This window comes from Excalfactoria chinensis, chromosome 26 (genome assembly GCF_039878825.1).
Source record: "Excalfactoria chinensis isolate bCotChi1 chromosome 26, bCotChi1.hap2, whole genome shotgun sequence".
In the NCBI taxonomy this organism is placed as follows: domain Eukaryota; kingdom Metazoa; phylum Chordata; class Aves; order Galliformes; family Phasianidae; genus Excalfactoria; species Excalfactoria chinensis.
In genome coordinates this window covers 2,091,807-2,107,730 of record NC_092850.1, presented here as the reverse complement: position 1 = coordinate 2,107,730, position 15,924 = coordinate 2,091,807, and the positions used below count along the sequence as shown (strand labels likewise).

At 47.1% G+C, this 15,924-nt stretch overlaps 2 protein-coding genes across 2 annotated transcripts; one reads left to right on the top strand and one right to left on the bottom strand.

Moving 5' to 3' along the window:
* Positions 1-157: 157 nt before the first annotated feature.
* LOC140262831 (heterogeneous nuclear ribonucleoprotein M-like) lies at positions 158-7,375 on the bottom strand. The gene is made up of 3 exons (XM_072357436.1): positions 7,184-7,375; positions 5,648-5,817; positions 158-361 (listed from the first exon to the last, which is right to left on the bottom strand). Exons 1-3 carry the CDS (start codon positions 7,312-7,314, stop codon positions 267-269), a joined length of 396 nt encoding a protein of 131 aa, XP_072213537.1. The 5' UTR covers positions 7,315-7,375; the 3' UTR covers positions 158-266.
* Positions 7,376-7,455: 80 nt separating this feature from the next.
* On the top strand, positions 7,456-15,591 carry LOC140262806 (ceramide synthase 4-like). The gene is made up of 10 exons (XM_072357383.1): positions 7,456-9,330; positions 10,509-10,626; positions 11,142-11,260; positions 11,886-11,943; positions 12,409-12,459; positions 13,176-13,268; positions 13,536-13,664; positions 13,872-13,978; positions 14,505-14,649; positions 14,910-15,591. Exons 1-10 carry the CDS (start codon positions 9,164-9,166, stop codon positions 14,982-14,984), a joined length of 1,062 nt encoding a protein of 353 aa, XP_072213484.1. The 5' UTR covers positions 7,456-9,163; the 3' UTR covers positions 14,985-15,591.
* The last annotated feature ends 333 nt before the right edge of the window (positions 15,592-15,924 follow it).

Genomic DNA, 15,924 nt, shown 5'->3' with positions numbered 1-15,924 from the left:
ACCGCTACAGTGACGTTTTCCAAAACACAAGTATTACATTAATATTCCATACCACTATACATACTACTAGGGTCCATGGGTAATGCAAACAGCCAACACCAACTGAACGCAGTGGAAAACCATCCTAACACTGTTTCCAAGTTCCCATCCCACCACCTCCCCATCCCCACAGCTTTTAAGCAATCCTGTGCTATAGCCACTAAGCATACACACTCTCTGCCTCCCTGACTTCCTTTTCACTCCACGCCACTATACAATTACATTTGTCATGTAGAAAATCCACAGAAGAAATTCTCACAAACACTTACCCTTGACTTTCCTTCAGCGTCCATTAAGAGCTCCACGTATGTTACCTCACCAACTACAAATCAGATTCCAGACGACACATATACCAAGGGAGAAAAGCCAAGAAAACAATGGGAATTTAGAACAATCAACCGTGTATGGAGCCTCTGCCTTATAAGAAAGCCCAGAAACACTCCATGTTCTCTAAGCCACAAAACTGGACAATTACAGGTATGCAGTAAAACCTTAAGACTTAAACATGTTCTTGCTTCTCCTCCACTTGAAAAGCTGGCTATTTCCACAATACCTGTTTACTCAATCTTTAGCGCACACTGATGACCCTTCAGGCAATCCAAATCCATGAGGAAGTCTGCAGAACGATTTTCCTTTGTTTTATATGGTGTGCAGTCTTGTCTCCCCAGTCAGAACTTGAACAGTCATTCGCTTTTCTCAGCAATGTCCTCCAGTAAATACCCAAAGGGATCAGACTGACCCAACAGACCAAAAGATCATCCGCTGCCTACTTGATTTCAGCAAGTTCAGGCCATAACTTAGGCTCTATAATTAGCAATCAGCTGTCTGCCACATTTGCCCCCAAGACAAAACAGCTTAGAGCAAGAGGCAAAACACACCAGAAAACCATATCTGCACCATTCCTCACAAGATTAGGGTTGCTTTTTGTTATGTTGGTCTTTTTCCTTCTGACTTTTTTGCTTTGGTGACCACAGAACTACATGATGTACCTCCAGAACACAACTACCACAATGGCTGCTGCCCTTGAAGTGAATGGCATACAGATGTTTTTCAGAATCACTCTTTAGTTTTAATAAGAGCTTTTCTTCCTGATTTTGCACGTTCTACTTTTTAAAGATAAGGTGGGAGGACTCCAAGTTACATTATCTGAAAGGTGGTAAGGAAACAGTATCACAACCAGAGGCGAATACTGACAACATACTCCAAGCAAAGGAATCCCACGATCAGGAGTTTCCTTCCCATAGAGGAAGAGCACTCAGCGGCACCGCCCACAGGAGCAGCCTTTCATCAGACACATCTCACCATTGCAAGGGACTATTCCACTTTTTTTTTCTCCCCTCTAGAAGCTGGCAGAAAAGGAATGCTTGATAAAATTGCTTTTTCTTCTTCCTTTTCCAATTTAAAAACAAATTAAACCACATCAACATTCCATGCAAAGAGCAGTTAGTTTGACAGACTGAAACAGTCATTCAATCATATTTTCCTGAGGTTCAAGCCTGGAAGAGGCTAACAAACCTCTTCAGAAGGGACAGAGCAGATTAGAGTGCTCACTAATTATCCACAGCTTCATTACTTCAATGACAGCTCCTGAAATAAAGCGTAACAAAAAACACCTCCTTCCTATAATCTGAATAGTACCAGATTACACGTATACATGGGACTGCTTCCACAGCCAATTGAGCAAAGGGACTGCACTGCCACAGTCCCCCTGACATCATATCTGGTGGGACATAGGCACCATGCACCCAGTCCACACTTCCAGCATTACCATGACATTCTGAAGCCATTCATCTCAACAGCAGCAGCCAATGGGACTTTCATCAAGAATGAAACTGTGATTCAACAATTTATGCAGAGAGACAACAAATTCCCAGACTGCCTACAGTAGAAAAGCACTCCATTTCACAGAGCATAGTGATGGCAAGTTTCAAGCCTGTGACTCTGTGCTCTCAATAACACCACTAAGTCCCTGGATCAAGGGCTCTGTGAGCTGCTGATCAAAGCCAGCTACAGCTCTTAACAAGCACATCAACACTTCCAGAAAGAAGTTTGCCCACCTTGAACAGAACATACTAAATACAACCTAACATGCTTTTCTTTCTAAAAAGGAAAAACCTGTGCTAGGTCATGTTTTGCTTGGCTTATAGATTCCAAACCACAGAAACATCAAAACATCAGGAAGTGAGGATGTATAAGCAAGTTAGTCTGTCAGCGTTCACATGCCCTCTAGGAAGCTCTGCTAAGGATGTGGCAAATTGAGGCATGGCTCAGCCAGATTGCCCCAGCACCACAGAGCTACCCGAGAAATAACGGGACAAAAAGCTCAGCTGTAAACATCAGCTCTGAGGAGTGCAAAAGCTGAGCAATATGATTCTCTCTGAAAGGAAATCTTCTCAGTGCATCTTACCAGGAAGCTGACTGTACCACCTCTTGAAGATGGTGGCAGACAGCTCAGGAGCATCAAGAACAATTCCTGTTCTTTGTTAAGTAGCACAATTTCCAATAAATTTAACTATTAAGCCAGAAATATCAAATTTAGTTTGGTTTAAAAAAAAAACAAAAAAAACAGAAAAACATAAGTTTGCACTTTTAAGTCCTATTATAAGGTACTAAATTTCACTGATAATGGTTTCTCAATACATTTCATCAAAGCACTGTACTTAGAAATCTGTACTTTACTGTACTTTGTAAGTAAATTGAGACAGGAGAAGAAACCCTTTTGTGACATGATGCTGTTAAGAACTTGTTAGCACACCAACTGAAAGCAAGGGCAGGGAACAGTCAGATAAATTAACACATCCTTTTCTCTTTGCCCATCAAAATCTTCAGTCTGAAAGCACACTGTGAATCTTCCTTGGCTCTGAAGCCAATGTAGCCATCCAGGAATAGCTGCCTTGAAGTATGTGAGCAACAGCTGTACAGAAAATGCTGTACAGTATCCGGGGTTAGCTACAGTAACAAGAGGGCTTTGACTGTATCTTTAAGAAGCCACAAAGATTCTAACAGCTTTAGGAGACGGAGCAAGAGAGAAGACTGCACATGGAGTTTAGCAGTTACTTCTCTTCATATAAAGTTTGATCTGCAAAAAGCCTTGTTTTTTCTCCTCAAAACCACTCACACATCCAGATTTTGGTATGAAAAGGTAAAAATGCCTGCAAGGAAGTACACATGTGGCTTTGTAAGTGGTTACAAACATTCAAATATAGGTAGTCCATAGGATGTCCTGAAACCCTTAAATGTGATGTGAGCACAATCTTGACTTCTCCTAGCTTTGCAACAGACCAGAACGTAACTACATTTAAAGTTAACATTCCTCCCTGTACTGTATGCCATTCTGCTACTCTTGACAAGGAAAAGGTTTTAAATTCAAAATTCTGCACTTCCTAACGGTATCTAAAAATGTCTCAAATTCAATTATTTGTTGTAATCATGCATAATGCATACCAGCTGTCATGAAGTATTACCATTTTGTTCCCCAAGTCAGAAACATTTAATGGGGGACAGAGTAAGATCCATAGTTCAGGTTCCACTTACATTCTGAAGAACTGCTCTCTCATTCTTCTGAAGCCATCTACCAAGTACCAGTAATCAATGCTGATAGAACACTGCATCTGTCAGCCAGTACAAGGGAGTTGCAAACAAGAACACTTTTTATTTTTATTAACAAATTTTTAATACTGCATACCTGTAATTGAGTTTCACCAACAAATACACTGAAATGACTGAACTAAGGCATTACTCTTGAGAGAGGTGTCACCTTTGGAAGATTTCAGATGTGCGCATCTGAAAGAACCAGATCATGGAAATATCAGACCTCCACAGCTCGTATCCTAAACCATACTTACTGACACAAAACAGCCGATGGAGGTGAACTCCTCCGTTCGGTCCCCTAACAGCTTCAGTCTTTGTGACTGCCAAGCACTGTAGCAGTCACGAATCTCCTACGTTTACTCTTTGTGTACAAATCCATTTCACATGCTCTCAAAGCCTTGAACATTTGGCCTGTAATTCTTACACTCACAAACCAAGAATTCTAACATTTAGATTTTTCCTCAGCTACATTCCTGGTTCTTGGAACTACTATGCCTTATATCAAGAAGCACCGATTCAGCAAGTTCAAGCACAGCACAAAAGCACCAATTTGGAAGAAGTCAGGAACTAATTAGAATGAATCACAACTACACAGCAAATCTAAACTGTAAAGTTTTAAGCAGCAGTCCCAAAAACCAAGAACAATGCTCCTCAATATTTAGCATATCAACCCTGCAGACAGAATGAAGAGGTTTCAACGTTCCCCTAGGAGTATCTGCTGGAATGAGCAGCTGAACAGCAAGGCAGGAAACAATCTCACATCGGACTTTTCCATCCACGTGAACTGGAGAGAAACCACAAAACACTTGGAACGGAATTCAACATAGCACTTAAGGTTAAGACATCTACACATACTCCTATTAACCAATGTATCTCATGTAGCAAAGTGAAAGCACAGTTTAAAGCAAGAACCATGCATAATTAGGGCCTGTTAACCTTCACATTTTAGGAAACTGGTTGCATCTCAAGCGTCAACATCTCACATCCTCTAACTATAGCAGTTTGTCAGGGCTTATAGTCCTTAAGTTCATTGCACAGACTCAGCAGCTCCATTTTGCCTCCAAAAACAGACATTGGAAAACCCTTTTGGAAGTCTTTTCCCTGATTCTTTAGGCCACAACTCATGAACCATCATTCCTTATCTAGATCAAACAACAGTGAACATTGCTCTCTATTTTGCTAGGCTTAAACTATGTATTTGAGAAGTGACCCACAAAAGGAATGGTTGCATTAATGACTCCTAGCATGAGTTGAGATATTTCATTGCATTTCCAAAGCAACTTCAAAACCTACATGTTGGGCATCAACTTAAAGAAATACCAATGAGTGAGCCAAAAATATGCATTTAGACTTATCAGCACCTGAGTGTAACCAACTCAGTTTCTTCATCATCTTGAAGAGATGAAGATGCTAAGGCCTGAAAAATAAGAAGGTTCCCATTCACACGTGTAAGCTGAAGAGAACCAGGGATGGGGAAGGCAGAATAAACTTGATTTCCAAAGCCCTACCCATGTTGAGGTACATGCCAAAGCATAAACCTGATTTTTCCCCTTTGCAGGTCACCCTTAAATACATTTTTACTGATATCAAATGGCAATGCGGACCTTTCACTAGGCCCAAATAACTACAAAGTTTGGAGACACACATGTAGGAACACACTTGCCAGATCAGCATTACATAACTAACTTCATTACTAAGAGACAATAAAATTCTCCAGGAAGTTTTACTGCATGTCAAGACTAAAACCTGATAAAAGCCTCATTTTTTTTCCACCAATAAGACAGATGCTCTTCATAATCTCTGATGAAACGCTATTACAAATATGCCAACATGCCTATAGTAGAGCTCTGGAAGGCTGCCAGAGAACAATACTGTGCAGCACAAGAAAAGCCTTCAAGGAGACCTTTACCAAAACTCACATCACTAAGTCCACCCAGACTGTTCAACTGTTAAGTTTACAAAGTTAGCAACAAGCCAGATGACAGACACCACTGGACCAAACTTAGTTGTACTTTACCTTTCTCTTTGACCAGGTCTTTCAGAGACTGCCACTTCACATCAAATGGAATATTTGTAATAAAAGCGCGGTATCTCTTAGCAGGATTGGCGTACGGCTCAAAGCGATTTCCTCCTCTTTTCACACTCTTCTCTTTCCTTTTCTCGTTCTGACTAGGTCGTTCACCTTCACTGCAAACAATGAAAGATAGTGAGACAAATTAAGTATACTGACACCCTATCTGTGTCACACCACCCCACAGAATGTCATTTCTATGCATTCATAACAAAAATCAAAGCTTTCAAGATTTCATCCACTTGTGTTACTTGAAGTATGGTCACAAGAGCAGAGATCAGCACTCCCGAAATCATACACACTGTATTCTAACGATATCCCAGCAGTAGACAACTTGTATCACCTGCCACTTTCTCCCATGTTTATTTATGCAGTATAACTAAAGCTTATGACTTCAGACTATGAATCTCTTCAACACCAAGCATCTTGTCATGCTCCAGATCAGAAATCCACTACTTTTTCCACTCTTCAATATCTTTTAGACAAACGATGCACTGTAAGAATTTCAGCCAAGTGACCCTAAACACTCCTGTCAGTGACAACGCTATTTACCTTCCACCCCCCAAATAATATCATTTTTGGACAATGCAAATCCAAAGCTGCCATGCCTCTTAACAAACACCAGGAATAGTCTCCTTTAACTATTTCAGAACACTAGTCCTAAAAAGTCAAAAGTACTTTTTACTTGCTTTGATTTTCCTTGTATTACAGCACCAAATGCCTCAGGACTACCAAAGTGTTACCAAAGAGAAACGACTATAACCATACCTTGCAGAGCTGCAGGCTGCGCTACACGCAGGCTATGAGGTGTAAAGTGACACCCAGGTATGAGCACCCCGCAGGGATCGAATACCCAACGCTCAGGGATTAGCCCCAACAAACCACCTGACCGCCTGCTGAGGGTTGTTTTGGTTTTAAGACACCTCTCACACTGTGGATCCACACGGCACAGCTTAGTACTGAACAGCGCTCAGCAGCTGGAACCGGGAGCTGTGCAAAACCTCAAGAAATCCACTTACACACAACTGAGCTCACAGCCGAGACTGCTCACAGAACACAACAGCACTGTTCCCAATCTATGCAGCATTTACGGCATGGGGACAAAAATTAACTAGGGAAAGAAAAATTAAATAAAAGCAACAAAACCCACAACAAGCTGCAGTTCATATCCTCAGCTTCACCTTTAGGAAAGCAAAGCTTCGCTCCCTTTGAAGCATCTCAGTGTTATGTCACTGTTCCCGCACCAAAGCGCTGCACGGCTGCAGCTTTTCCTGCCTATCATCACCACGCTCACTGAGCTCTCACTGGAACCGCCGGGTTCTTATTGCTTTTCCCTTTCGGATTTCTCTGACACCCCCTTACGTCTAACAGCCTCCCCCCGTACGCGGCACCGCTTCACGCAGCTCCAGGCCCGAGGCGCGGGAAGGCCTCGTGGGATGCGTTGGGCCCAGACGGCAGCGCGGCTCCCGGCAGCGTTTTTACCTCTTGGCGGGCGCGTCCCCGGCGCCGCCCGCCCCGTTGGGAGGCGGCGGGGCCGCAGCCGCCGCCGGCGGTTCCTCCATTTTGCCCCCGGCGCTTTCGGTGGCCGCCGCTACCGCCGCCGCTGCCGCCATTTTCCCAACGCTGCGCCTTTGTGTGAGGAGAGCCCGCCCCGCCGCTGGGCGCGAGGAACGCTGGGAGGGGGGGGAGCGGGGCCCGCGGGGGGCGCTCTGCCTCCTGCGTCATTCTCCCGCGCCTGCGCGCTGCGGTGCCCCACGTCTCGCGAGAAGTCCAACGCGTGGGGCTGGAGGTGGGAGCAGTGGAGTCTGGCGTGATGCTCAGTCTCGTAGCATTGAGCTCAAAACTGAAAAGCTGCTGTAAAAACCTGCAGCAGAACTGTGTCATGGCTGCTGAGTAACACAGCAGAGTGGGTGGAGCGCTGGGTGCAACAGCAGAATCTGTTTCCAATTGATCCTTATCAGCGCTGTGTGCAAGAAAGGAGTGCAGCACACCACGTGTGCGTCAAGCAAAGTGGCTGCAGGGGATGGAACTGAGCTGAGCTGAGAAAGAGCCGCTCCTGGTGTCTGCAGGCAGTGCTGCCCTGCTGAGCTGGGACAACATGGGCCCCAGGGCTGGCACTGAGCTGCTGGCTCCGCTGGGCGCTTCTTGGGGTCGTGTTAGTAAAGCACGTGCTGGAAACGTGAGATAAGTGCATGCACTGTGTTCTTCCATGCAGACACAGATGCCCAAGGGAACCTTTACCTGGATGGCTGCGCTTCAAACGACGACGTTGCTTTTCTCATCTGCACGTGTACAGCAGACACTGCACGTGTACAGCAGACACTGCATGTGTACAGCAGACACAGCGCCTGCAGGCTGGGCCGTCCCTCAGAAACAGCAAAAGCTGAAGTCGTGTCCAAACAAGGGCTCGTAGCTTTGTCAGGTTGATCTGGACATGCCAGGAAGCACAATGAGAAACAAAGGGAGACAGTAACCTGCGCTGAAAAACACTGGGAAAACTGCGGGAGTCATAAAATAATAAGGGCTGGGAAGGGATCGGGCTGGAGCAATCCCATGTGCTGCCGGCGTGTGGCTTCCCTGCTTGGAAGTGTCCACATCAGCTGTCTTATTGCTGAAGACATCCCACACAAATGATGGGCGTGAAGAGGTTCTGTAGGGAACCTTCAGCCTGGGTGGTATTCACCCAATAGCCAGGAGGGAACTGACACAACGAAGAGTTCAGCTCTCATCTGAGGAGGGTCAGTGTTGTTTCAAACCATGGTGGTGTCAGAAATGTAGGGAAGTCCCAGGTGGAAACATGAGGAGCTGCTGACATTTGGCCTGAGCAGATTGGCACAAGGTGCCACGAGTTACTGGAAACGTGTATGAACATAATGTTGTGGGAAAGAGTTCCCATCATTCTGTATGAGGAAATCGTGTCTTCCTCTGCCAGAGCTCTCCCAAAGAGTCAAGGAGTTTATGCAGAGGAAAGAACCCGCTGGTAGTGCTTTGCAAAGCTGATCAGGAAGACCCCTGGGCAGAGCTCTGAAGAAACCCTCCTGAGGTTCTGGAGGAGACCAACAGATTTTTCACAGCTATGAACTGTTAGAGAAACCCCATGAATGGGTGTAGAAATGGGTTGGTAGAAAACAGGAGCAAGAGATGTCCCTTCTGATATTGTCACCAGGTCGGGACTCATCATCCGTGCGATGGAGAGCAATTGAAGATATCCACCTCCTTAACACCCACAGAATTATTTTCCCGTACCAGGACATCTCACCCCACCTCTAAGCTCACAGGCAGGTCAGGACAAGTGGTGCTGGAAGTCATACCTGTGGGATCGAGTGCACGGTGCGGGGTGTGAGCGACGTGCTGCTGGGCTGGGTGTCCCAGAGTGCCAGCAGTCCTGATCCGAGAGTGAGTTTTACATCTCCCTGCTGAGTCCCAGAGCCTCCGCTGTCCTTGCCCACCACCTTGACCAGGATGGGACTGTCGGAGGAGTTCTGGCACCACCAGTACTGGCTGCCACCCGGAGCCACTTGGGAAGACATGAAGGAGTCTGCAGACACGCGTTATCCAAAGCCTCAGGACCTCTGGCTCTGCATCCCGGGTGCTCTGCTCCTGATCGTTGTCCGATGCATCTTTGAAAGGTGGGTGCCACAAATCCAGCTTCTTCTGCGCTTGTTGTCAGCAGTGTCTGTGCAGAGTTGCTCCAGACTAACCCTTACTCATCTCCTAACCATGATAAAGCTGGCAGGGATTTGCTCCCAGAAAAACTGCATCTCTCTGCATTTTGTGGTGTTAAGCATTTGTGTGGCAGCAATGTGCCATCTCTCATTCCTGTACCTGTATCCTCACCTGCACCAGGTGTGAAAAGACAAATCTGTTGCTCAGCTGCACCTCGGCCGTGGGTGGAGAGTCCCTCTGAAGAGAGGGGCTTGGGCTCTGCAGAGAGACCAGCTCGGAGTGTGCAACACAGAATAAGGCATTTGCTGCATACATCAGGGCTGGGAGCCCCTGCTGAGTCGGGGGTCAGCCTCGTCTTAGAGGATACTCCCTAGGATGCCATGCAAGTCCCCACTCTCAGCATAGAGGAAGAAGGAGAGGACAGCTGTGGCTCCTGCAGCCTGTTGTAGGACCATCCTGTTCACACCACTCCTTCCTCCCTTCCCAGCTCTGCCCTCCTCTGTCCTTCTGGCACCAGAGGTCCCCAGTTCACACAAGGATGAGGTACTGCAGTGCCTCAGTGATGGTCATCCCACCTTGGCTGAGGGAAATGGTACTCCCAAGCAGCCTGTGAGCTGACTGCCATCTCCTCTGGGCCTTTGGGTGGGAATGATGCTAATCCCCATGGCTGAGCACGGGATATGGATTTAGACTGGGCTTTGGGCACCTGTTTCAAAATGAGAGACTGACACACAAGGGGAAATCAAGGAATTATCAGTGGGAGTGGGGCAGATTGTTGGGCAGACACACAGCTGTCCAGCCAGGCAGAGCGGGGCTTCAGTATCTGTGGAGTGGGAAGGCTGTGCTTAGCAAACCTGCCCTCAGCTAGAACATGAACCTTCTCTGATGGTCCTTGAATCCAGTCTATCCAGATCCCTCTGCAGAGCTGCCCTGCCCTTAGGCAGATCTACACTCCCACCTAAATTGATGTCACCCACATACCCCTCCTGAGGGTGCACTCAATTTCCTCATCAAGATAGCTGATAAAAAATATCAGAATAAAGTGGACTCAATACTAATGATATTTTTTATTGTTGTTGCAACTTGTGATGGGAGAGGGCACTCATGTCTTCTCTGCTCTGAACTCTCTTTCCTCTCATAGAACCATAGCTCTGCCGCTGGGCAGGAGGCTGGGAGTGAGAGACAAGACGAGGCCCAAAGTTCAGCCCAATGCCACACTGGAAGGCTTCTACAAGCTGCTGGGCAGGACCCCAAAGGAGGTGAGTGTCCCTGTGCTGAGAGCCCAGGCAGCCAACATCTCCTTCCCCCACTGCCAACCACCATTCTGGGGAAGAAGCAGATATTTCACCATCCACCAATGCATTCAGCAGCCACAGCCCCAGCACCACCCGTCTGATGTGTGTCAGATGGAGCAGATAGCTGAGAGCTGTTGGCTTTCCCAGCAAAGCAGCCATCTCCCCGTGGTGGGCAGATCCTGTGGATAAGGCTCCTTATCTTTAACAGTCCTTTGGATCATTGCTCACAGTGATACATTCCCAGACCTATAAAATATTTATTGACTTAAATTTGTATGGAGCTTTGTCCAATTAATTAAAAAAAAACAAACAAAAACAATGCCCCCAAGCTCAGCTCTTTTACTTTAATCACCGATTCAGGGCTAGGCAGTTTTATTGGGACTGTGCTAAGCTCCAAACCTGGGTTTACGTATCTCCCAGCGCATGGAGACAGAAAGCATCAGGAAGGCAAAGCTCTGCTTTCCCCATCTGTTCTGCAGGGTGATCTCATTTCAGTGGCCAAGCAAAGCGGCCTGCCAGTCAGAACAGTGCAGACCTGGTTCCGGCACCGGCGGGCCCAGGACCATCCCAGACTTACAAAGAAGTTCTGTGAGGCGAGGTAGGTGGGCCAGCAATGGGGATGGGAACCTCCAACAGGTTCCTAATGCATATTGCAGCAATACAGGGAGTCAGAAAGGACGGAGGAGTGTCCAGATGAAAAGGATCAGGTTATTGGTGGATCTCAGCTTGAGGCTTTCAACTGTAGGTACAAAGAGGCTCCAATCAGGTGAGAGATCCGTAGTTCCTCCTGCTCTGAAAACTACATTTCTCAGTGTTTGAATCCTGTTACCACATCACAAAAGGAGACAGGTAGAGGCATCTCGGGAGTGATGCTGTGTCCTACTTAATGCTGGCAGTGTGCACTGGGGATTTGGGCACAGCAGAACCCAGGTGAGCTGTGGGTACCCCACTGCCTTACCAGCACATTGCTGCACATGCAAACAGAGCTGAGGTGCTGCAAATCTCTGTCCAAACCCCCACGGGCTTCTCAGCTGGGAGGGTGGGATCCCCCATTTGTCTGCCCACACCTTATCTTTCTGCAGCTGATTCTGCTCTGCAGCACTTGTGCCTAAATACACCCATTCTGCTGCTTCCCAGTCAGGTGCTGGATGTGATTGCAAAACCTGGGGAGGTTTCCAAGCTTTGGAGGGAGTTGCAATTCCCTTTGTTTCTTTCTGTTTCAGCTGGAGATTCACATTCTATTTCACATCATTCTTCTCTGGGGTGGCTCTCCTATATGATGTAAGTATGTCAGCTGGGAAACACTGTGGGGTGACACCTTCCATGTCTTCCTCATTCATGGAAAATAAGTTTGGGCTCTTGGGCCACTCCAAGGAACGCACAGATGGTGTGTGGCCATGTCTGTGGGTTTGGACCACAGTCTCGGAGCCAAAGGACAAATTCAGGGACGTAGCGCAGAACCATTCCCAACCCACATCCAGCAGGACAGCCCCCTTCTCCAGATACAGGCCTGGCCATGTGCCAGTGATGTCACCATGCTTTTCTTCATCCCGGCTGCACCCTCTGCCTGCTGGGTATCATCACTTTTAGTGGAACATTCACCAATGACAGCCGCCATCCACTTCTGCAAAGGTCAGGGGCAGACTGGCTGGACCACAAGCAATCTGACACCATGTGCTTATTGAAGTGCTGTTGATACACTTTGTTAGGGCTGTGGGCTCTTACTGCTGCCTTCTCTTTGTGCAGAAGCCGTGGGTTTGGGATCACAGTGTGTGCTGGCTGCGATATCCACAGCAGGTGAGCTGCAAGCCTGTGGGATAACTCTGGTCGGAAGGAGGTTTCTTGTCAGCTGTGAGCTCAAAGCAGGTTGCTCAGATCTTTCTCCAGTCTGTTCTGAAGACCTTAGGGGATGGAAACTGCAGTGTCCCCAGGCAACCTGTCCTGTTGTTTAACAACTGTCATAAGGACAAAGATTCCCCTTAGATCCACCTCTCATTTCTAATAATGCACGCTGCCTCTCACCCTCCCACAATGAACCACAGTGAAAACTTGGCTGTCTTCCTGACCAGCTCATCTCCCTGTGGGTGGTGCATATGGAGGAGCAGCAGGAGGCTGTCCTGCCTCTGCCCTGAGCAGCCGCCTCTTCTCATTGAGTTTCTCTGTAATACAAGCCTGGCTAGGAGCAGCTCCATGTGTGGGGCTACAAAAGGGATGAAGCAGTCAGAACAACCCTTGAATTCTTAAAGAGGAATCAGGACAGAACATCCAACAGGAAATCCTGGCCGCCCTCAGTTCCACTGCAATGATCTGGGACTTGTCCTGCCCTCAGCACAGCCGCCAGCACAGCAGCAAACAAATGTTCAGCCACAGGGGATGGGGAAACACAGATGTGACCAAGCCCTGCTGTCCCAAATGCAGTCTGAATTAATGCACTTTCTTGGGAAGAGTCTTGTCCTTTCCTGTCCCCCGAGGCTAAGAAAGGGTTGTCATGCCACCTTTTGCTTGCGTCACAGCCTCTTCTGCCTGCTCTGGGCTGGTTCTACCTGTTGGAGCTCTCCTTATACTGCTCACTGGTCATCACTCTGCCCTTCGATGTGAAGAGGAAGGTGAGTGACAGCAGCACAGCTGCAACCCGCTGCCTCAGCACCATTCAGCCTCTATGACTACCTTTGCACATATAGGCTTACCCATGCTGCAAGGTTATCTATTTCCACATTGGAAAGTACATTCCCTACCTGCAGTAGTTAAGAGCTGTTAAGGGCCCCAGAGTGTTAAGGGCTAATACTTTGCAGAGGTGTTTGCCACATCCAGCAAGGCAGCACCATCCACAAACAGCCACTGCCAGGTCAAGACACCCTGTCTTCTCCTTACAGGACTTTAAGGAACAGATCATCCACCACATTGCCACCATCACTCTGATCTTTGTATCCTACTGTGCCAACCTGATACGGCTTGGGGTGATGATCATGCTGGTCCACGATGCCTCTGATTACTTTCTAGAGGTGAGTTCCCCTCACCACTTGATCTGTGCAGTGGGAGGGCCAGCAAGCATCACATTTACTGCTCCTGGGGGAAAGTGCACAACAGGACATCAATCAACACGTCCAGTAACCCATCAGCTCATGGGAAATCCCTGCAACCCTGCAGGAGAGGGATGGGAGAAGGAGCATGCTGCCTCATGGGAAACACAGCTGTTTGTCTCTCTGCAGTTGGCCAAGGTTCTCCATTACATGAAATGGAAGCGGGTCTGCGAAGCAGTCTTCATTGCTTTTGCTGTGGTGTTCATCAGCTCCCGCCTTGTCGTTTTACCACTAATGTGAGTTATGTTTTAACAAACAGAACATTCCAGGTAAGCTCAAAGACAAATCCAGCTAGAACTGGGGGAACTGAGAAGGAAAGCTGAGGGTTGTTAGCTATAAATTAACCTTGAGTTGCAAACTGCCCTTCTTCCCCAGGCTGTGGCTGTGTCCCACGTTGGGGTGTTTGCACACTGCCATAGACACCCATCTCCAGCTCCAGCACAGGGAGAAGCACTGCCTGCTGCTCCTGGAGGGCATCGCAGGTTTCCAACCAGCAGCCTGTCAGTGAACACTGTGGGATGGCTGCCAATTTTAAGTGTCACCGCATGTCTTTTGGGACCTGGGACATACTTGTTAGAGTTTGTTTCTGGGGCAGAGCTAGAAGGCACCAAAGTGTAGCATGATTTCCCAGCTCAGCTCTGCCCAGAGGACAAAGGAGACAAATATCTGCCCAGAAGGATTCTTGACCATTGTAAGTGTGAAGACACACACAGCCTGCCGGAGTCTTGTCTCTTCTCATTTGTCTCTCTCTCTCTCCCACAGAATATACTATTACTATGTGACAAAATTTGAGCTGTTCTTCCTAAGCTGCCTGATTAATGCTTTCCTGGTGATCCTGCAGCTCTTGCACATTTTCTGGTCCTATCTAATCCTCCGGATGATCTTCAGTGTCATCCTCTATGGTGCGGTAAGAAAAATCTTTTTCTCCTCCATGACCACGAAATTCAGCGTGGTTCTGCACCACGCTTGGGATGGTTGGACCTGATGATCTCTTGAGGTCCCTTCCAAATACAGGGACAATTACCACGTTGGCACCAAGGACCTGAGCTCACTTGTTATTTTTATTATACCTCATTATTTCATCAGTGCTCTGAATGAAAGCAGGACTATATAATAAAGCACGGCAGAGCTTCTGCAGCTCATTTAAATCATCTTTCTTTCCTACAGAAAAAAAAGGATGCAAGAAGTGACACTGAGGAAAGTGATGGGAGCGAAGCAGAGGATGCAGCAAAAAATGAGTAGCACGAGTTTGTTATCAAACAGCAAGAGGCAGAGTCTTAAAAGTACAGAGACTGAAAAGGACCCGGAGGAAGAGACCAGACAGGTTCATAGACCCCTCCACAGTGGTACACACAAAGCACCATCTAACATCTACACTGGCTGCTCCGAAAGTAATGCTTCCTATTTACCTCCATGGAAACTATAACAGATACAAGAGCACAGTAACGCTATTTGATAGAGCAAACTGTCAGCTTCAAAATGGTATTTCTAAACACAGTCACTGCCACTGGCTGTGATGAACGAGAACTGCGTGCTACACTCAAGTCTGCACAATTGGAGGTGCCCCACTGACCCACCTCACATCCCTCACTGTGCTGCATCCACTAGTTGGTCTCCATAAATGTTCAGTAAGCATCAATGAATGTCAGTGAGTGCCATTTTGTTGCATGGAGGAATTCAGTGATGCCCCTTTGCTTTATTCACGCTCCCATGTCAGACCCCCCCTCTGCTGCCATCTGTCACGTGACAACATGTAAAGGGATACTGTTGGAAAGGTTCGGCCACTACTGCCATCCCTTCTGTGGGGCTCTCTAGGCTCAAATAAAGGCAATTTTAACCATTCTGACAGAACGTGGGAAGCTTATCTCAAGCTAAAATGATACTTTCTGATTATACTTGTTTTTGTTTTGCTTTTAAATCTGCTCTGCAGTAATATGAGCCCAGATGTACTGCTGAAGATTCCCTTGACAGACATTTATTACTTTACTCCTATAATTTTTAATGTTATATCTGAGGCAATGACTTTCTTGTCCCTCCCAACCATACAAGGAGAAGCAGAGGAGTCAGAGCACAGAGCAGCCCTTTATGTAGCACCAACCCTGAGGAGTTTGTGTACTCTTCACGCTGACCTCTATTTCTAACCCACATGTAATTGCAAAGCTTGCACTTTTTCTTAAAGATC